This window comes from Topomyia yanbarensis, chromosome 1, assembly GCF_030247195.1.
Source record: "Topomyia yanbarensis strain Yona2022 chromosome 1, ASM3024719v1, whole genome shotgun sequence".
Classification (NCBI taxonomy): domain Eukaryota; kingdom Metazoa; phylum Arthropoda; class Insecta; order Diptera; family Culicidae; genus Topomyia; species Topomyia yanbarensis.
Window position 1 is genome coordinate 35017312 of NC_080670.1, and position 23923 is coordinate 35041234.

General features: G+C 39.4%; 1 protein-coding gene and 1 pseudogene across 5 annotated transcripts in view; both read left to right on the forward strand.

Annotated features, from left to right (window-relative positions):
- Positions 1–8220, forward strand: part of LOC131677355 (5-hydroxytryptamine receptor 1-like) — a 167564-nt gene extending 159344 nt beyond the window's left edge. For 4 of the 5 annotated variants that reach the window (XM_058957113.1, XM_058957114.1, XM_058957115.1 and 1 more), the window contains one exon: positions 9–8220. In XM_058957113.1, the coding sequence (XP_058813096.1) occupies positions 1156–2547 (1392 nt within the window). In that variant the 5' untranslated portion in view covers positions 9–1155 and the 3' untranslated portion in view covers positions 2548–8220. The remainder of the gene's footprint in view (positions 1–8) is intronic. The other variant, XR_009303329.1, reaches the window with a different exon arrangement.
- Positions 8221–10352: 2132 nt separating this feature from the next.
- Positions 10353–23923, forward strand: LOC131694840 (sodium-independent sulfate anion transporter-like; annotated as a pseudogene).

Sequence of the window (23923 nt, forward strand, 5' to 3'; positions counted from 1 at the left end):
CGTTGCAGAACCACATTTCCGGCTTTGCACCAGAGTAGCTACTAAGCCGATCCCAGGCAAAAGAGCCATCTATTTGATTCAACAGACAGGAAGCCGCAACTTTTCGCGGTTCTGCTTCACTTTCGACCAGATTGTGACCGATTCACAATTCATCCGGGCCCGGCCGACGTCGGAAAAGTGCAAAGCAATAACGAGGAAGCAATCGGTGTCCCCATTTCATCGCATCTCGTGGATAATTGGCCCGATACAACAAAAAAACCAAACAATCTCATCTTGAAACAACAGCACCATTTTCATCATCGTCAACCAGTCGTCTTCGACCCCAGCGTTGTCAGGTTACGGAGCCAAGTGCCAATCGTCCGCATCGCCAATCACGTCAAATGAGGGGGTTTTCCTGGTACACAAAACAGAATTGGAAAGCGAACAGTGCTCTTAATCCCCGTCCGTCCGGTGTGCAACAGGAGCAGTATCCCATTCAAGCACACGATTGTCTTGCGGGTGGCCTCCATCCACCATCTACGAATATCTCGTTTCGAGGGCGGTTGAAAGAGTCACGTCAGGCGGCCTGTTCTGCTAGAGTAACAAGCTGAACGCCTACTCTGCATCATCGAAGACCAAACAAGTGGATAATTTAATCAAGAAACAAGAGATGATATTGACGCTACCAACGAACATGTGCCGAGGGTACGGAAAAATAATGGGAAAAGATTTTCCATCCAATTCGGGGCGGAACTGAATGGGAAGCAAACATTTGTGGACACCGTTTGAAACAAGAAAGATCAACGTGCTCTGGCAAACAGGATATAATATTGTAAACGAGCGAAACCTGTGTTGCCACACAACAGATTAAATAATTATATTAGAAAAAGTCACTCAAAAAAATTGGAGTTCCAGTTTAAGTACGGTACTAGATAGGACCCCGACTTCTTTTGTACCAATTTCTTAAATACGGATATTTGCTTCCATTCAGTAGTTTACCAACTTTCACTATAAAGGAGAAACAGTATAATTTTTATTGGATTTACTCGCCTCAGTGAGTCAATATTCCGAACCATAGTGCCCGAGTAATAGAGCCAATTGCTAGCGCACGAACAAGTTTCAACCGAAGGAATGGGGGCATAATAGGGCCCCTAATTCAGTTGACTTTCTTTATGTATGGATCCAACAGTTTTACCACTGTTGTCGACCTTGATTGCACCCTCGATACCGGCTACCATCGCGGCTGCTTCACAAACCATAGTGATAGCAGCAGCAGGGAATGCAACCGCTACTACGGTTGCAGCCATACTCAATGCCACAGTGTTACCCGATTTCCTAGAATATCTAGTGAACGGTAGCACCGTCCATGCATCAGCACAGCCAGCTCTCGCCGATCACCTAGCACCAGCTAACCTAACACAGCCTTCCGCCGCTTCAACCAGCTCTCTATTCGAACCTAGCACCGAGAGCACATTCCCTAATCAAAGCAGCAACCATGTTGTATCCTTCCAGACAATCATCATTAGCATTATTCTGTTAGCTGTAATTTTCGCGACGATCGTTGGAAACGTGCTAGTCTGTGTGGCGGTTTGTCTAGTGCGGAAACTGCGGCGACCGTGTAATTATCTGCTGGTATCGCTAGCAATATCCGATCTCTGCGTAGCACTTCTGGTGATGCCCACGGCACTGCTGTACGAGGTGCTCGAAGAATGGAAATTCGGAACCGTGTTCTGCGACATCTGGGTGTCGTTCGACGTGCTCTCCTGTACTGCGTCTATCCTGAACCTGTGTGCCATCTCAGTTGACAGGTACTGGGCGATTACCAAACCGCTCGAGTACGGTGTCAAACGAACCCCTCGGCGTATGATCTTGGTCATCGTACTAGTCTGGCTCGTCGCAGCCTGTATATCGCTCCCACCACTCTTAATATTAGGCAACGAACACATGACCAATGGCCATCCGTCCTGTTCGGTATGCCAGAACTTCTTCTATCAAATCTACGCTACCCTTGGTTCCTTCTATATCCCGCTGGCGGTGATGCTGTTCGTGTACTGTCAGATTTTTCGCGCAGCAAGACGAATTGTCATGGAAGAGAAGCGCGCCCAAACGCGACTAGAAACGGCCATTAACGGGAATGCGACGCCGGAGAAAAAACTGACCCCGTGTGGTAAAGTGTTGGTCAGTACGCCTCACCATAAGCGACTTCGCTTTCAGTTGGCCAAAGAGCGAAAGGCATCAACCACCCTGGGCATCATCATGTCCGCTTTCGTCATCTGCTGGCTGCCGTTCTTCATCCTGGCACTGGTCCGACCGTTCCTGGGGGATGATCATCCAACACTGTCCTCGCTATTCCTGTGGCTAGGGTATGCCAACTCGCTGCTAAATCCTATCATATATGCTACGCTAAACCGCGACTTTCGGAAACCGTTCCAGGAGATTCTGTACTTCCGTTGCTCCAATCTGAACAGCATGATGCGGGAGGACTTCTATCACAGTCAGTATGGTGAGCCCTGCTCACAACGGTTTGTCATAACCAACGACGGTGGTGCGAGGGAAAGCTTCCTGTGAAGCTCGTTCTGTATAGATTTTAAGGTATAAGCAGAGCCCGATCAACGGTATCCGTTGGCCTTGTTCAGACGTTTAGTAACTAGGTGTTGTGCGTGTATGTGTGAGTGATGGTAAGATTGAAGTTCCTTGAAAGTGGGGTGTTGGTATTTAGGACTAGTGTGTGCCGAAGGGAGGAGCGATTGATACTCTAGCTTATTTGAGAATATAACTAGAGTAAATGAGCTTATTTTAGCCTATTTCCTGCTGTCATTCTACAAACTTCAACTCATTATTTCGAGAATAATGGCGACTTCAAAGCTTTTGCTGAAATTAAGCAGCAAATCGGCCGACTATCAAAACGATTAATAGTTCGATTGTTACACAAACACTTATGATAATTTAATATGGTCCTCTGCCGACATACGATCTGGAACGGGATGTGTGGATACGAAAAAAACAGGCATATACAGCCAGTCCGTTTAAAATGTGAGGCAAAAGGAGAGGCTATGTGCAACCAACGATGAAATGAAGAGAAAAAAAGAAAATATCCCGTCCCAACATATGACCGACGAAATCAGTTGAAATCGATCTATTTCCACCAATAAAATCGGTCGATTAGTTGGTATTTTAATTCTGGACCCAAGGGGAACGACACTCCGTGGTTTCTGGATGTTACAATATATAATTCTGAACGGATTGATAAATATTGGTATTGGTTAATTCGGAATGGATTCGCATTTCCAACGTTGCTTGAGAATGGTTCAGAATGGCCGAGGATGGTCTGAAGCAAAGAGAATAGGGAAAGAGACAAAGAGTGAAAATCAGTCAAAACGGCAACACTCCCTTTATGATGATTTCAACACTAGAATTTTGGCAACCGCTTCCACAGGCAGCACTTTAAATGACTCCTATTATATTTTGAAAAGGAACAGTATGTCGATCGTTGGATTTGTTTATCAAATGATGTGCATTTTGAAACAAAGAGATGAAATAATTTTAAAGCTTGTTTTTACTAATACATATACTCTAGAATGCACCTTAAAATCATGATTGAACTAAATTCTGACGAAAATTCAAATTTCTTTTTTGATAGATGAACAATACTTATCTCCTCCAACTCAGGCATGAGTAATGTTTATTTACATTGCACGATTGGTCTGCTCAATAAGGTATTTTCGGCTTCACACTATTCGCCTCTTTCCCTATTCTCTTTGGTCTGTGCCACATTTTTTTTAAATGTCTGTAGAAGAATAACTAAATGTCTGTAAAAGTCTGTAGCAGAGTTAAAAATATTCAAATTCATTGAATGAAAATTGATCAAATTCAGCCGCATTCATTTTCAATATTCAGTGACGCAGCTGAAAACGTCAAACGAATAAACCGCTCATTCATCCATGCAGATTTTGATTCGTCTCCGATTATTACACGAAGCGGCCGTGCAGCAACGAATCAAACGTATCAAAGTATGCCCTGGCACAATGTAAGCGATGATGATTGTTGTTTCATATACTTTTCCGGCATTTGAAAACATTTTCCTATATAATTAGTGAAATGAATATATTGTACGATATTCAACTGAATGAATAACATGGATATTTGAATGAATATTTTTTCTATTCACCGCGAGTCGCACCAGGTTCATTTTCAGCCGTCAAAAAAGAGCTTCGATTATTTTTAACTCTGGTCTGTAGATGGTTGTGTAAATCCTAGTTACACTAAAATTTTACTTTAAAATTAGATTGAAAGTAGAATTTCATTGTGAAGGAATCACTCGTATTCGAAAACAGTTATTCTAGTGCAATTTTACTAAACATTATTACCCTTTTAAAAGTCTGTAGATCTCTGGCTACGTCTGTAGGAAACATGAAAAGTTTGTAAAATAAAGACATGTCTGTAAATCTGGCATCGCTGGGTCTGGAGCTACATTTTCGATCGAAATTTATGTTTTGACAGTTTCAGTGCTCGATGAAATCAAAACAAAACATTTCCAGCAGCATAACTGCAGCAACAAATCAAAACAAAAACATAAATTTTGTTGCCAGACTTATTGAAAGATACGAATATATCGGTAAAAAAAACTACCCATTTTATGTATTCAAATTGCACATTTTCGGAAGTTATTCGAGCTGTCAAAAAATGGGTATTTTTTTGTTTCTAACAATGAGTACTTTTTATCCATTTCACAACTACTCGATGAGGTAATGTCAATGGGTATATTGATCTTGATAATGGGTGAAAAATCCTTAAGCACTATTTGAAGCGAGTTAACCTGCAAACTAAGGATCGTAGTGGAACCTGCAAATTATCGCCCTGCATCGGAGTCCGTGGCGGAAACGAAACATTTCGGCAATGCTCCGAAAACAACGTCTGTTTAGACTACTGAGGATGATGAAAATATGCGCCAGTTCGGCATTTTTAGAGCAGCCAAAAGATCCAGCCATCAAAAATATATCCAGTTGGCGGTTTTATTTTGTTAAGTACTTTTAGAATAGGATTTCTATCTAGATTCCTATACGTTTATAAGGAAACAATAATGTGAAATGAATGTTATTTTATGTTTTTTTTTTAATTCAGGAATAATTCTATTGACAGTATTTTTCATTCTGGCGCGAATTCCATGAATGGGTATTTTTTACGCATTTTGTCGTAACAGTTCTGCGAAAAATAATGGGCGAAACATACCCAGGTTGACGTACAAGGTCTGTACTCATTTATGGGTACAAACGCTTTACCCATTCAATGGGTTATTCCCCTTTTATTGTAAATTAGTAGTTTTCTATGCATTAATGGGTACTTGATTTTATCATTTTTTTCCCTAGGGACCCTCTAAGAACGGTTGGTTTCAAAATCGTCCAATGAAGGACGTTCGTGGGACCAATTTAGACAACGTCCAAATAACTGTTCAACGAACGTCCATCGATGGACCCGTGTTGAACGATTTTGAAACAATTTTTTGGACGTCTCAGTGGGGAATATAGAGTATGAAGAGTTGCCAGTTACATCAAATTGGTTGGAATTCGGGCAAAATTGAATTGAGATTGGATCAGGAGACCCTAATAAAAATATTTTACACGAACCTTTAACATTAACCCGTATACTGCAACAATTCCACATATTGTTTGGATGATACCCTGAACTAGAAAAACTCTAGAAAGAGAACTGCGGAGACTCCATTTTGGATCGATTGGATTCGCGTTTAGCTGTCAAAAAACGAATCCAATCGAACATTGCCTATCCTTATAACATTGGACGTGTTGCCATACAATGCCGGGGCATACGTTGCCAAAAATGCTGTTTTTCTCTCCGCAGTTCTCTTACTAGAGTTTTTCTAGGCGATATACAGACATTGACAGTAGTCAACATATGGCCCTTAAGCCTAGTCGCTAATATCGCCCACGCTCTTGCATTGGGTTTTTTTTGATTTCAACAAAGGCTAGGAAAAACTTGGATATATTCGTGTAATTTCTTCGAATTTTTTAACAATACTCGATTTGCTAGCAAATTGTTTAAATTTGTTAAAATTATCGGAAAAATGAAAATTCGCGCAAAATTGAACGGAATATAACAATTCGATCATGAATCGACCAAAGGGCCGTAGTCGCAATGATATCGAATCGAGAAAAATAGCTTTGAAAATTCGGTTCAGAAAATTAAATCGTATTTTAACAGTGTTTGCATACTGCGCCTTCAAATGTATTGAAATACTTTGAAACAATACTAGTTTTCGGAAGCATAACTAAAATGTTTTATATAGTAACGTTTTCGTTGATAAAATTCAAAACAGATTATTTCGCCGAGTGTTGTTATAAAATGTTGATTAGGCCATTTTTGAGACGCCCTCTTGTTTTGACGACTCTCAATTTCGCCCTGCAGTGTCGCCAAAAATCAAAAATCAAATGTGGCTTTCGCCGTGCTCGCTGGAGGGGAAAATTTGTTATTCCCCCTGGGCGTAACAAGCACTTGGTTTTTGTTTAGGGCGATTCTGTTTACGGACCTTGTAAACAATGATGCTGTCAATTTCGCCTGTATACACTACCATAGAAATGCAGAGGCGTAACCCGCCTGGCTTTTTGTTTACAGTTGAAAGTCGGATCCGCCGTTTTGTTTTTTATTGATTTTCATGAAGTGTGAAATATTTATAAATGAGTTTTTATATTTTTTATAAAGTATTTTTACTCCTCTTTCAGATATTAATGAAATCTCTGTTTGTGTACATTTGTTAGTTTCGCCCATTTGTCGGATCACGATCGAATTATTCTGAAGTGACGTTACCCTCAACCGGAATTTTACACAGATTAAATCTGGCGATTAACATGCTGATGAAAATTGCTGTTGTAGAACATTGCATGAAAATGCTTAGCCTCACTTTTAACTGTACAGAAAATTTGTAAACATAAACTATTTTTTAATTTTTTGGCTCCTCCACAGTACAAGAAACTGGTTTCGAGTCGATTTTTATTTCAAGCACCTTGTAAACAAGTTCGCTGAACTGTCATATGTTTCTTGGATTACGTCATCATGCAATATCCCGTGCGCATAGATCAGAAAGCTAGCTTCAATCTAGTACCAACTACTTGGACCGTAGCTGGAATTCGAATCGCCGCTCTCATTACTAGATAAAATCCTAATCTAGAATTCTATATCTACTGGCGAAATTCAATCCAGTGTCAACACTTCCCCGGCTTGTGGTACTGATGTATAGGCCTAAGAACCTCCTAAATACCCTTCTGAATTCAGGAACTATACTTTAAATACTATTAGGCATAAGCGAAATCAACCAAAACAGTATAACTTAACAGAATGCTATAAATACAATTGTAACGCACAAAGCTCTTGTAAAAAATAAAGCAACTGTTAAAATACCCGCTAGAAAGGTAGACACAGTACTTTGAGAATTCTTTCATACATTTTGTTTGCGCTTGCCGAATAAGAGAATTTACCGAAACTATTAATTTTGATGTTCTAATATATCCAACGAGAAAGGCATTTTGTTATTAGGTAGCTTCATTGGAAATGTTAAAAACGAAAATTTATTTTTAACGTATCGCAGACAAGCGCAGATAATCTTTAAACGTAGAAATGACAGCTAGTAGGACGTAAGTGAGAAAAAAACATCACGATTCATTCTAACAAAGAGTAAGTATTAAATGAATGTTTGTGATAAATGACATTGAAAATCAACTTAACGAATTGCAGGAAAACATAATACAAAAACGCTGTAGTCTGTAAATTAACCGAAATTTACGGTGCATGGTTAACCAAAGACATCTGCTGACAAGTAGAAAAAATTTATCTAATATCTAAAAACGTTTGATATTTCACTTGTAAAAATGCGATACCTGTTACATGTGTTGTATAAATGAAGGATCGATGTTAGGATTGGTATAGAAGTGGCGCAGAGATATTTCCCTATCCGGACAAAACGGTATAAAGTGAATGGTTTCGATATATAAAACTCGTTGGAAGATAAGAAAAATCTACGACCTATTTTGTATTATTTAACACATGAATAGTATATAATGAATACGACAAAGTGAAACCTAAGCAGGCTTACCTAGATCGAGATCGTTTGTATACGGTACGAATCACCCATCATTGCCGGTTGGTGCCGAACAGTAAGATATTATTCATATTATCAAATGTACATCCATACGTATATTATAATGTACTCAAAAATGTGAAAAATACAATCAATGTGAAACATTATTCGATCTTGATTCTTTACTAAAGTAATTCCCTCCGCTGCGTTTCTGTGGTAGCAGCACACTACTAGGTAAGTATCTCATTGGGTTATTTGACTGCTATGAAGCAGTAACCGGATGTGATGAATATGGACACATACATAGTAGGTATGTAGGGCCTTTGCGTCTACTGCGATTCTAAATTTACCTGTCCAGCTGAACCTTGATGACACGGCGGTTTAGATGCGTCAACCATGACTTTTGAAATTTCGTACATCAATAAACAAAAGCCAACACATCGTCGTTGACTATACAATGTCATATTAACTTTCGAATAGGACTAATAAGATTTGTAAACAAACTTTTCCTTTGCTGATTTCTCTTAATTTGCTTTAATTTCAGCGCAAAAAACATTTCAAATTTTTTCTACGCAGGGCAAAGATGTGGGTTAATGTGTGTTTCTCTTAAAATTACCCTCGGCTGCAGAATAATGAGCGTTACAAGTTTGTTTACAAAAATCTCATTAATATTGATAGTTTTCTAGTTTTGTAAGTAGCCCAGACAAACCCAAATTCATGATTTAACTGTCACACGGCTAGTATAATGTTGCCAAACTCAGCTAAAAGAACATCTTAGAGTTCCATTATGTATCACATATAAATGTCGACAAAATTGCAAACTGTACTAAAAAACTTCAAAAAACGGAAACAGATCATACATGCATCACCCCATTGCACGACTCTGAACATCATCATATTCATTAGACGACCGAATGACCGTAGGTAGTATCCGTCACATCAGTGGTGTAATGGTGCAGCTCTTATTCTCGGCTCTGTCCCTAGGATAGGATCCGCCAGCTCTGTCCCCTGTTTTTGAACCAATTCTGAACCAGCTCGTGATTGGATGAAAGTGACATAGGCAAACCTTCGGCTTGGAAACTAAAAGTACTAAAGGGCTGCTTGGAAGTGTTGTCATATTGTGATATCAAACATAAAACGACGATTGTTAACTGTGTTGATTTTTATGTTTTCTCGAGATACCGCTTTATGAAGTGCAGGCATTATTTGGCAGACGAAATCAAACATATTATCCAGAACTGAAGTTCCCGAGAGATCCGGTAGCGCGGTTATCGTGGATTCTGTTCTGTGTGCGGAATAATGCAAAAATGCCGCTTTTCGAAATCAACAGGCTGTGTAGCGTAAGTATGACAATATTTTGAACTTCATGTAAAAATTGTCTTTGTTCCAGTACCGAGTAAATTGGAAGTACTGAGCAAACAGGGAGAAAGTTATCCCGGAAGTCGCTTCTTGTTCTTCCTTTGCTATTATCGATACAGTTGAATTTTACAGTTTTCAACTGAATCGATCATCGGTGTAAATAGGAGCGTGTATTTTCTACTGCTGTTTTCTCCGAAACGATCACATGTAGTACTGGAACAAACCTATACATTGCTCCAAAACAAAAATTAAACCTTGCAGAAAAGTAGTTTTAGAATATTTAAAATAAATCCGAACAGAGAAGATTATTCTTGTGACAGAGGTTGCTTGACTCAGAAAGCAACTTACAAAAATGAAGAGGCATGAAGATATTTTTCGTAATGTCCAACAACGAATATATATATTATTTTGTTTTTCTGTATTCCGATGGAAAAAACGTTATGATCGTTTAAATGCGGATATAAAGACTAAATCTTTGATTTTTCCAGAAGCATGAAATTGGTACATAATATAGAATATTTTAATCAGAATAAAAAAGTAAAATATAAGAAGAAGCCAGCTGGCGGATCCTATCCTAGCTCTGTCCTATGTACAACCAGCCAACACTCCGGAAGAGTTTACCACGGGCTCCAATGCTCTACCGTAAACCTTAATATTAAAATTGGGACACAAATCCCGTCAGAACCAGCTTTTAACCATTCTTTTACAACTCAGCGTGTGCTCATGTTTCCGAGTTGTAAAACTTATAGGGTGGGTCAATTTGGAGTATAGTCGTAATCCGCTGGTTGAGTCACAGGCTCTGCCCAACCAACCAATTTGATTCACTATTTCAAACGACCGACAGACGTCAAAAACTTTTCAAACCAGTAACTGCTGTCAGTTTGATCGTCAAAAAGATTTTGACATTCAGAAGATGTTTAGTTGGACAATGGTTCAACTAGCGGAGGCTCAACTCAAAAGTTGTCCAGTTAAAGACTCCTCTAAACTCTTTCGTAACAAGCGAGGTAACAAGGCAAAAGCGAAGAGCTACGACGTAGAGCAAAACGATGCTTACCTTGGGCTGAAAAGTGAGCCACCCTACTAAACATACATATCTATGCTAACAAGACGTTTTCCTCCATAGAACGTGATTTGACATTAAATCAGAAACAGCAGGGGAGCAGCCACTCTGGTGATGGAGTGTTTTTGTTATTCCTCCTGGCTGGTCTGATACAGCAGGAAGGACGGGTCTGGATATCCTTTCTGCACCATAGAGTGCATCATCTTGCATTCATCTTCAAATACTTCCTTCCTGTGTCGCTGCCGGCAACAGCATATGATGAGCAGTCACGAAAATTTTATTTATAGTGCACTCTATGGAGTAATCCGTTTTTCTCCGTCCCGTTTACCGGAGCATCAATGCCGGGACGTTCGCTCCATCCCTAGAAGGAGATGATGAATTATGATTTTTGATGAAATGAATGCACCAAACCGAAAACGAATTAAAATCGGTGCACTAGCATCAAAGCTTTACCGGCTTGCATAAATTTAGCAAAATGAATTATTAAAAATAATTCTTGCTTTACAGTCGGTTCACGGGGGAGTACTCAAGCCCCTTACTTTGCGAATGCTTCACACCAACCAGCAAAAAGGACAAACTCGCTATTTTCCCATCAGAAGGCACTCTTCCGGTTTCAGTTCGGCGCGAGAAAGGGTTCGAAAAGTGCACAGTGAAGAGCCCAGGAAAATGCTCGTTTGCGGACAAGATAAATCGTGCAATAGCGGATTTATAAATGGTATCCTAAAGAAAGGGATTGTTGAAAATGAGCTTGAGAATCACTTCGCAGAAAAACTCATTATTCTTTGCCTGATGTCAGGCTGCCGACAGAATCGGAGAATGCTGGAGTTCGTGCAAATCACGTCGTGAAGGGCCAATAGGATACATAAGAAGCTTAGGGCTGTGCCCGAGGGAAACATTACTTCAGAATAATTGTTATATTTCGTTCAGTTTTGCGTAAATTCGTACAAATCGAGCATTACTATAATATTCGAAGAAATTATTGCACAGTTCACACCAGGAGCGACATTATGGAACCATTTCGAATTAACTTTTTCATACAAGCTTTCATACAATAAACCTTTCGTTTCGAGATGCGCAATGTCACCCCAGATCGAACTGTACAGTATGAAAGTGTGATGAATCAAAAGTGAAATTCCTTTGACCTGACAGATTTTTGACATTGAATAGTGTCAAAAACCTAGGGGCAGATCACTTAAAGAATGTGTAACAAATTTGCATCAAATTAGAAAAAATGCATGTCATTTCCATTTTTGTATCAACTTTGCACGCCCCTACAGAAAAGTGTGTTTAACACACGTCCTCACCTGGTCCACATTGTTCGAAGTTAAATGTAGGGCTAGTTTTTTGTAGTGTTTTGACGTCTTGCACGCAACGCAAAATACATTATGAATTTCTATTTTGATGGAAAGAAATGCATTTCATTTCGCTTATTTTTAAAACTGCATCAAAAGTGATCTGCTCCTAGCGAAAAACAGACTTCTTACTTTTAATAGCTGGTAGGTTAGCATGGCTACCCGACTCGCGGTTTTTTATAATATACTAGCTAATACCCATCGTGTGTTGCTGCGATTTTCAACGATATAGGAGGAAAACGCAATTTGTACCGACGCACCCTCTGGTTGGAAGATAACCCCCAACCAATATCAGGATCTTCCTACACGGCAACATGGCTTCGCTCTCTGCTGTACCTGATCCGTCCTCCAACAACATCGAGGTTTACTACCAGAATGTTGGTGGCTTAAATTCATCAACGGACAGCTATTTGCTCGCGACCACGGGTTGCTGTTACGACGTTATCGCCTTGACCGAGACGTGGTTCGACAGCCGTACTCTGTCTCGCCAGGTCTTTGGTTCAACATTCGATGTCTACCGTTGTGACCGCAATGCCCTCAACAGCCACAAGACATCAGGCGGTGGTGTGCTTATCGCCGTTCGCCGTGGTATAAAAGCCCGAGTGATCAACGATGATCGGTGGGCGAGCTCCGAACAAGTGTGGATATCAGTGAAACTTGCCGATCGCAATCTGTTCCTGTGTGTTGTGTATTTTCCACCTGACAGAATTCGTGATTCCAGCCTGATCGATGTACATCTTTCCTCCGTTTCCTTTATCGCCTCGATCGCCGCCCCGTCTGATGATATCGTTATACTGGGCGACTTCAACTTACCTGGCTTGACGTGGTGCCAAGCAAGTAATGGTTTTCTACGATTGGATATCGAAAAATCTGCGCTTATTAACAATGCCAGTTGTATTTTGGACAACTACAGCAGCGCAACTCTTCGGCAAATTAATAATGTCACCAACGAGAATGGACGTACATTGGACCTCTGCTTTGTAAGTGCCCGGGACTGCGCTTCGTACTGCTGCACTGCACCGACTCCTTTAGTCAAGCAAGTGCGTCATCATCCCCCACTACATCTTGTATTCGCTGGTAACCTAGGAGTAAATTTTGAAGACGTCTCAAGCTCCATCGTCTACGATTTTAAAAACGCTGACTACGACAGCATCGTTAGCACGCTGTTGGATATAAACTGGGACGAAAATATTAACAATGACGACGCGAACGAAGCAGCGATGACGTTTTCTAGTATTCTTAACTACCTTATCGACCGCCATGTACCAAAACGAACAATTAGTACCGATGAACACCCTCCCTGGCAATCAACCGTCCTTAGACGTTTAAAATCTGCCAAACGAGCTGCATTTAAAAAATTCTCGAAGCATAAGACACTTGCATTACGAAATCACTACTTTCAACTCAACCACTAATACAAACAACAAAGCAGATGCGCCTTTTTTAGACACCAGCGAAACGTCGAGTGTCAACTGAAATCGAATCCGGTTTGCCATCTTGTATGTCGTTTAATGGAGTTTTAGGCACCGACACTAAGGAAATTTGACAACTGTTCTCCGACAAATTTTCAAGTGTTTTTTTCCAACGAGCGCTTGCCACCACAACAAGTCGCTGCCGCCGCTAATTTAACTCCTTCTCTAGGACGAACCATCAATTGAATTTGTGTCGATAATGCTGCCATTCTTGCAGCAAATGCCAAACTAAAAGCATCTTGTTCCTCGGGTCCAGATGGTGTTCCCTCGATTTTTGTCAAAAAGTGCATCAGCGGGCTTCTTGAACCACTTCGGCGAGTCTTCGAGCTATCACTCACTACTGGTACATTCCCTTCCTGCTGGAAAGCAGCGCACATGTTTCCAGTTCATAAAAAAGGAAACAAATCAAACATTGACAATTATCGGGGAATCTCGTGTTTAAGTGCTGTATCAAAACTGTTCGAGCTAGTTGTGTTAGATCCTATTTTCTTTCACTGCAAACACTACATTGCAGATGACCAACACGGTTTCATGCCTAAACGATCGACAACGACAAACCTGCTCTCGTTCACAACATATGTAATGGATGGATTCGCTGACGGATTGCAAACCGATTCTATTTATATGGATCTATCTTCGGCCTTCGACAAAATCAACCACGATATCGCAATAGCGAAGCTGGACAAACTCGGCATTCATGGACAACTTCTGCGCTGGTTTCGTTCCTACCTCGATTGAAGGCAACTCCAAATCAGCATTAAGGACTGTCTATCTGCACCATTCTTCGCTACATCCGGCATACCACAAGGAAGCCATCTCGGTCCAGTAATATTCCTCCTCTACTTTAATGACGTCAATTTCACATTACAAGGACCCCGCCTTTCTTTCGCCGACGACATGAAATTTTTTCAACAAATACGGGATAAAACCGATGCCGAGCTTCTTCAGAGGGATCTGAACAGCTTTAGCACGTGGTGTGATCTAAACAGAATGGTTTTAAACCCGAGCAAATGCTCAATCGTTACGTTCACGCGGAAACGCCAACCGACTCAGTTTAACTACCATTTCTTCGGCTCGAGCATTCCAAGACACTCTCACATCAAAGATCTCGGAGTCACCATGGATTCGGCATTTTCATTCAAACCACATACGTCATACATCGTGGATAAGGCATCACGACAGCTTGGGTTCATCTTCCGAATAGCGAAAAACTTCAGGGACGTATATTGTCTTAAATCGCTTTACTGCGCGTTGGTCCGCTCAACGTTAGAATATTGTTCAGCTGTTTGGAATCCGTACTGCCAGAACGGGATTGACAGAATCGAGGCTGTCCAACGCAGGTTCATACGCTTCGCCCTTCGTCATCTCCCATGGCGAAACAGATTTCAGCTGCCGAGCTATGAAAACCGTTGCCAGCTAATACACTTCGATACACTCAGCATTCGGAGGGACTGTTCTCGAGCCCTGTTCGTCTCGGACTTACTCTCTACCAGAGTGGATTGCCCTACAATCCAAGGACGTCTGGATCTTCAAGCCCGCGTTCGAGCTCTACGTAATAACTCTCTTCTGCGAGTTCCGTTCAGGAGAACCAACTATGGTTGCCAGAGCGCTGTAACCGGACTCCAACGAATTTTTAAGTGTGGCGACGGCCTTTGACTTCAACCGGACGCGGAATGCGATAAAAGCGAAAATGTTGTCAATTTTAAAATGTAATTAGTTTAAGCAACCACCATTGGGGCCAAGGGGCCTGTTGGTGAAGGTAATAAACATAAACATTACTAATAGCATACAAACACGCTTCATACCAAATGCCTACTACGTATAAATGTTTACGGCAATCGGTGAGCCATTTGGGAGTCCATAAATCACATACATACAAACATTGACTTTTATATAGATAGAGTTGATCGAAATTTTTTTGTCGATTTTATATCATGTACACAATCGGGAGAAGTTTCTCTCGAGGTGGAATGCTGGCTGCCAACAGCTGAAATTCTAAATTCTAATTGGTCCATCTGGAATCAAGCTCATATTCGTCGGACCGAATTTTCTGACCGCAGAAGGAAGGATCCACTTGTGAGTTGTCGAAAAAACAGTTTTGCTAAATATTTGGTTAATGGCATATCACGTAATTTAGTGTCCAAAATGTTTCAGATTTTGTAACAAAAATACAATTTTTGAATGGATAAATTAGGTGATATGTCACCAATCAAATATTTATAGAACGTCCTTTGAACAATCGAGGCATAATTATTGATTAATTACGACATAGTGTGCATTTTATTCGATTTGACGTTAAGACTGCGTTTTATTGATATTTGCTAATTTTATCTTTCTGTGTTTACGCAGGTTTACGCCACCTGGGACGGGACATGTGGATACAAAAATCCTATATTGAACTTTATTCTAGACTACCTGCCACATCTTGCCGATTCCATTTTTTTTTAATTTAGGTTAAATAAAATGCCAGGTACTGTTCATCGCATTAACGATAGCTTTATCTCAATCTAATTTTATGATCTTGGAAAAGCGTATCCGACCATCAAAAACAAGATTTATTACCGCTTTCCACAGATACAGTTTGTAGCATCAATCATCCCAAATCTGCCCATTAATTTTACTGCAGCCAATCAAGAGTGCGTGAAAATTTAATTTCCTAAATTGATTTAATGACCACTTCCTTTCTTCCCTCTCGCTATCGAGCATAACTGATGAAATCAATAATAAATTCTTCCAGGTTTGGATGTTCAAAATTTTAAGCCTTTCATTGACCACGTTATATGGATCCCGAACACGCAGTGAAGAAAATGTACACCCCTTCTGATTGGTATTCCGCTACTTTTGGAAAGACTAACTTTTCGCAGCATTGTTTCATTTATCACATTACAACTTCACCGAATATCTTTCCCTCGGAGGCGTCAGCTAATACTACGCACCTGTAGCCATCTCCTTACGTTTGACTGAAACAAAAAATAATAATAACAAGCGGATTTTCTGTAAATCACAGAGAACAATTTCATGCCTTTCGTGAATTCGCCAAGTTTGGCATTTCCACTGGTTTCACTGGACTCTTCCAAATATTTGTCGACATTTCTCCCTCTGCCTTTATACTTTCTACCCCGAAAACATGAGTAAGAAAATTGGAAAACAACTTCTAAAGCACCTATTGCTGAAAGAATGCTCATATATATTCCTCAAACACGAAGGTATACCAGCAAAAAGCTGTACAGGATAAACCATGGAAATAAGACATTCCGTCAAGATCTTTCAGCTTCACTCCCTCTTGATTCGACGCACCTGCACAGACATTCCTTCGCCTTTCGACCACCTTTCCGACCCACGCAATAGCTGCAGGAAGAAAAATTTTCCGGTGGCTGCTCGGTAAGCAGGATAAAAAGTTTTCTTTGTTAATAATTTAATTTGCCAACCCCTCAGCTTGAACTGAGACCGAGACCGGAATCACGATGTTTCCCCTAGTAGTACTATGACCTTTAAATTGCTTGACTTTTTTGTCACCCCGTCTAGTTTTTTTCTAAGCGGATCATACTCCGTCTGGATGAATATCAATTGCCAGCAGGTCTTATCACTTCGGCTATAGAACGAAAAGTATAAATGCATAACAATCGCGTCCAAAATTCATTAATCTGGTCTGGCGTACTTTCTCGCGAAGCAGTGAGGATAATCCTACACAGTTGGAAAGAAACCTATAAATTTCCTTTGAATTAGTTCTGGAAAAGCAACCATCAAGTAAAATTCATTGGTCGGACGAAAATTAGGGCATGTTCAGGAGCGTCTTATTTTGCATAGGAGTTTCAAAGTAGAACTGGGACTGAAACATTCACATCCCCCTCTAAGAACGGTTGGTTTCAAAATCTTCCAATAAAGGACGTTCGTTGGACCAATTTGTACAACGTCCAAATAACCGTTCAACAAACGTCCATCGTTGGACCCGTGTTGAACGGTTTTGCAACAATTTTTTGGACGTCTTAGTGGGCCCCAGCAGAGCGTTTTGTTTTATAATTTCGAACAGTTTTGTTTCAAAATTTAAAACTGTTATACGACTCCGTTCTATTTGTTGCTGATATTGTCGCGCTTGTAATAAAATCTCACATTGCGGGCGTCTGAAAGGCGCATCAAATATAGCCGCAGTTGCTCCGCAAGCAGATTTCAGTGGAGCTTTATTTTTCTACCAGCTGTGTGCTTTTCGAAAGCTTCAAGGAAAAAGCTGCCTATAAATTTATATAGGCGGCTGTCACGCGACTATCTCAATTGAGCTTTCATATAATCGCATATCGAGCGATTATCCTGCAAGGCACAATATTAAAACACATTTAGAACTGTGTTTTAAATACATGCAAAGTTTTCAGCACAGACACTTAGACCCGATAGACTGGGGAAAAACAAATTCGAATGCAGTAACGCTGAAGGAATGGCGAGACATGAATTTTAAACTGAATAGAACATCCGCTACAACTGCTGGTGGGGACAGCAAGTTCTAAGTTTAAAATTTTCAGTTTTATATAATAGAACTGTCAAAATTATGAACCTATAGGTTCTATAGAACTGAAACACTCCTGAACATGCTCATGCGATTTTATTTAAGTCACATTAATGATTTATATTTTTAGTGTGTAGCCGTATTTTAGTAAATACAGTGAACTTCATCAGGATTCGATTCGATTCTATCATACTACCAACACCTGACAATCTTCAACTCACTTGAATTCTCTGCCGAACTGCCTTTCTCAGTTTCAAGGTTTTCCAAAAATCCTTATAGGTTTCACTCAGAAAAAAGCCATATTTCTTGTATGCTAAATCAAACATTACATCATAGATAAACGACACCCATCGGGGATTGAGACAAGCATCATTTGCGGAGACATCTTCAACATAAGCGGATATGTTTGATTGATGACTACGGGATAAATTGAAAGCAGTACAGATCCGCACATTTTAAGCTATCATGCGGTGTACCCACCGACAATCCGACGTGTCAGTAGCTGAGATTTTGGTATGCATTTTTAGCAAATAATTTTAACTAAAATACGTAACCAGTGGAAGGAAACGAAAATAAACTAATGTTTCTTAAATAATTATCTTGTTGATGTAGTTTACTCCGAATTTAGCAGATTTCTTTTCTTTACGACAAAAACACACCATATATGAATAAATTTGACAGCTTTGAAAATTTGACCATTGCGTTTGACAATACGAGACAGCAGTTTCCATACAATCGTTAATATCATTTTCACCAAATTTGACAATACCGAATCACATCGGTTTGTCGGTGGTGTACTACAGCACCACTAGTAACCTTTCTGTGTCAAAATGTTTCCCACATACGCTTTGAAACGATTTTCAATATACAACCTAGCAGATGTTGGGTTCCCATCAAGTTCAAATTTATTCTCGATTTTTCTAACTAGAATTCAATTTACTGGCGCAGGTGGAAGTTATTTATGATGCATCTCGCAATGAATCATATCCGATTACCGGTGGATGTGCTTTTGCATTTATTTATGTTATCAATGGAATAAGCGCATCCATTGAGCCAAATTCAATGCGTATTGATTGTTTACAATAATAATTCATTTATCTGTTTGATTACACATTGCTAATTCGTGGTGGCATGTAAGCGTAAAATATAGTAGAATGACCTGATTCTTAATTGCTGTTTCTCATTGAATTGATTTAGCATATTGCAATAATGTAATGAAGTATCAAGTTTTCCGGCTTTTGTATCCGCCTAACTCTTAATATAGTAACTCTACACGCAGAAAAAATTAGCATATTTAAACCAAAAATATGTGTTATTGAATCCAATCATTTATTGTTTATCAAACAAACTTATTGGTTTGAAAATATTTTTTTATTAGAACAACAACAAATTTTTGCTTTCAATAAATACATTTTTAGTATCAATAATTTTCTTTTAATTTCAATAAAATAATTATTGAAAAACGGAACGATAATTTTGTTTTATTGAAACAATAAATAAATTTTATTGAATTCAATAAATAATTTTATTGTCTCCCGACCAATAATTTAAATTATTGAATTTAATGCATAATTTTATTGAACCTACAAATCTTTTTTCTGCGTGTACTATATATTAAGAAACTCCTCATGGTGAAAGTGAAAATACTACGTCCACTCTTCGTGTTACTGGTGAATCAGTGCCAGTATAGAGTTTTATGCAAATGATTTCACTCACACTACTCGGGGGTTTGTTTTCCTCCAGCTGTCATATATAAAACTGTTAGTCAATTTAAACATTTGAATTAGCTCTCGTAAAGTATTTATAATGGTGTTGAAATGCTCTATGTCGCTGTACAACTTATTCGTGAGACGTACAATTCCGGTTGGCCATAATCCATCATGAAAATAATCCGACCGAAAAGTTATTTTCGATTTGTTTTCCTCCATCTATGACAGGTGGGGGAAAACAAACCGTTGAATACACTAATACAGTTACAGATTGTCAAGTACTCTATACGTTCGTTTCATTTTCTGTGTGTTCATCGCGTACCTACGGAAGGGGCGTATCACAGAAGAATTTCTCATCAGTTGTGTCGTCTTTTGCTCGCTCAGTACGCAGACGTTATTTGATATTATCGTCGAGGGGACGTCACTTTAGAATAATTCTTATATTCCGTTCAGTTTGCACAAATTTGTATTTTTTCCGGTAATTTTAGAAAATTTTAGCAATTTTCTAACAAATCGAGTATTGCTAAAGAATTGAAGAAATTACAACAAATCTACCCAATCTCAATCCCATTGTGCTCGAATTTCGACCAATTTGATGTAACTGGGAACTGCATACTCTATCCCACTGAGACGTCCAAAAAATTGTTTCAAAATCGTTCAACACAGGTCCAACGATGGACGTTCGTTGAACGGTTATTTGGACGTTGTCCGGATTGGTGCAACGAACGTCCTTCATTGGACGATTTTGAAACCAACCGTTCTTAGAGGGATGTTCGAATCTTTCAATTATTCTGGCAACAAAATTTATGTTTTTAGTTTGATTTATTCCTGCAGTTATGCAGCTGGAAATGATTTGTTTTGAACAAAGAAAATAAATTATAACTGTAGTTATTCTTTTGAACAAAGGCGTTGTTTATATTATAAAGGCTCACACTGAATGAAGCCAAATCTACCTAAAGAACAGTCAGATTGATACCTATCGTGCAAAATAAACAAACATTCTTCTTTCGAAAAACATACATGAAAAGTTTGAGAAAAATAATATCATGGCGAAAAATTTCAATCGTCGAAACAAGACACTGTATTCAGTTTATTATACTTTTTTATAACAATGTAAAATAAATTTCATGGAATAGTATTATGAATAAAAAGCTATAAGCCACGAAACAGTGTGTTTTCAATTGGGTCATTAAATGAGAGAAAAAAATCTTTTTTTATTACATACGTCGATAAAGCTGATTTTCGTGAACACAACAATATTTTTTTCCAACTCAGGAAACGTGAAAAAAATTAAATTTAAAATAAAGGTTGACAGTTTTGATTTCACACTACCAGAAGCATTTGACATATCGAATTTCACGACAAATAATGCCCTGTCAGAAAAAAATGAATACATGTTTTCCCGCAGGGTTATTTTTATTTGACATAAACACCATCCAATGCTTTTAGTTTTTTTTTTCATTTTGGGTGTTGTCTTGAAAGGCCAGATGTAAACAACCGCAGTTTTCCTATGTATGGTTGTCTATGTTTACATAAGATTTATTTTTAAAAACAAAAAAAAATCGTTTTTACGTATTACAACGATTTTTTTTAAATAATGTTATATAATGTATACTGGACCTAATATTTATCGAATGGAATGGAAAACTATATATATATAGCTTAATGACCCAATTCACTCCATATTAATCTATTGAACACTTTACGCTGACGTCACAAATGAATTCGATGTTCATTTTTGACAGTTCGCTTGTACTGTTTACAAGGACTTAGAAAAATTCTTTTCACTTTGCTTTGAGCGAAACTAGTTATCCACAAAATTTTTCTAAGTCCATGTAAACAGTACAAGTGAACTGTCAAGAAAAGTGAGGTTAACTGTGTCAGTACTCAGTTGCAACATGTGTAACTCAAAGAGAATAGGGAAAGAGACGAATAGTGTGAAGCCAAAAATACCTTATTGAGCAGACCAATCGTGCAATGTAAATAAACATTACTCATGCCTGAGTTGGAGGAGATAAGTATTGTAAATCTATCAAAAAAGAAATTTGAATTTTCGTCAGAATTTAGTGCAATCGTGATTGTAAGGTGCATTCTAGAGTCTATGTATGAGTAAAAACAAGCTTTAGAATTATTTCATCTCTTTGTTTCGAAATGCACATCGTTTGATAAACAAATCCAACGATCGACAAAAGGTTTGTTTTCAAAATATAATAGGAGTAATTTAACCCTGTGGAAGTCGACATCAAGCTCAATCAAAAAATCGGACTGTCGACATTCGAAAGTTCACCCTTTTTGCAGTCGACAAAGTAGTCAGCGACTTTCAACGACCAGTGTACTGTCAACAACCAAAGATGGCGTCAACGGAACAATTTTTTCTTGAGGTAAGTAATCTAATTGCAGCTGAAAACAGAAAAATTCAACCAGCGACAATCATATTTTCTCTTGTTTATTGATAATCCATCACGGCGAAAGTATTGCGCATTACAGTGCATCATTGTACGAATAATGCACACTACCTTCGACGTGATCCCCTTGCTTAGAACAAGAAAAAATATGATTGTCACTGATAGAATTTTCCCGTTTTCAACTAGGTTTTACACCAACCGACATAACCCCACAAAATGAGCCGGATGAACTTCGTTTGACAATTCTCGGTGGTTTGTTTACATGGAAGTTACGTGAGTTCGAATGTAACAGATGAGCACCCGTTGCACTCGCACTCACGCAACTGATAAAGTAAACAAACCACCGAGAATTGTCAAACATGAACTTCATTCATCGTGAGTTCATTCGTGTCGTCATCTTGTAGAACTCAACTGCGTCCAGAAAATTATCAATTGCAGACCTTGACAGTTGGTCGGTTTTTGCACTTCGTCTAATCACGCCACGGTAACGATAAATTTTATGCTTTCAGATGACGCGGAAAAGGACTATGCTGAAAAGTTACCCCAGCCGGGACTGCTGCTGGTGAACCGATTCCAGAACGGATGCTGTAGCACGAAATTAATAAAGAAACGGTTTCCAATCCTGCAGGTGATCGTTGCAGGTCTCACGGTTGGATTGACTGTAATCCCGCAGGGAATCGCTTACACAGTGGTGACAAATCTCGAATCGTGCGGGCTGCATTTTGCCTTTGTGGGTTGTTTTGTATACGAATGCTGCAAGGACCGACGGGCATAATGTCACTGATGATACAGATCCGTGTGGCTAATCTTGGGCCGACCTTTGCAATACTGTCTGCATTTCTTAGCGGTTGTCTTGTGTTGCTTGGGCTTTTGAGTTTGGGTAAGTAATCAAAATTATGATTTGTGCTATGTAATAACGTCATATTTTTCCGACAGGTTTCCTGGTTCAGTTCATATCGGTGCCTGTTACGGTCGGGTTTACTTCGGCCGCTGCAGTGTCCATTGCCACTGGTCAGGTCAAGTCACTACTAGGTCTAGCTGGAAAGTCTAATGAATTCATTGAATCGTGGGTCAATGTGTTCCGTTACATTCATCTCACACGGCTGTTTGGTTGCCTTTCTTGGAATTAGTTCATTCGTGATTTTTCTGCTGATGATGCAATTGAAGAACCTGACTGGTCGGTGGAAATGCCATGATCGTCATTGGGGCTACCCTCCTGGTGTATCTGCTGAACAAGAATAGGCATTCTCCATTGCAGTTGACGGGTAGATTATTCATCATTGTGCATAGAATTAATGATTAATTGTTTATCTTTTAGATAACGTAACCTCCGGCCTTCCTCCAAAACAACCTTCACCATTGTCAACGGATGTCAATAACCAAACGTACACCTTTGTGGATATGATCACCTGGCTGGGAACATCGGTGATCGGATCGCACTACCAATTATCGCCATTCTTGAGTGTGTTGCGATCGCTTTTGCTAAGGGTAAGACCGTCGACACTTCGCAGGAAATGATTGCTCTCGGGTTGTGTACTATAGCTGTGTCGTTTTTTCTTCTATGCCAGTGACCAGGTCCTTCACGCGATCAGCTGTCACCAACATCAGCGGGGTAAGTGCTCTTACGGGGGGTGTTACCACTGGCATCCTAGTTGGGCGTTGGGACTACTGACAAGCACTTTCTGTTACATTCCGAAAGCTAGCCTAACAGGTAATTATTCCTGCCATGTTCTTTATACTGGAGTTTCACGCTGCTGCCGATATCTGGCGAACGAAGAAAATCGATATCATTCCATATTGCGCCACCCTAATGTTTTGTCTTGTTCTTGTGTTAGAGTATGGAATAATCGTCGGAATCGGGATAAATCTTTGCTTCGTACTGTATAATGTCACGTCCACAAAATTTTCACCGGATCGAACTGATCAACAGCGTTGATCTTTTCATCGTCACACAGTGTCACCTGTTCATACAAAGTTGTGACAAAATTATAAAAATTGGTGTA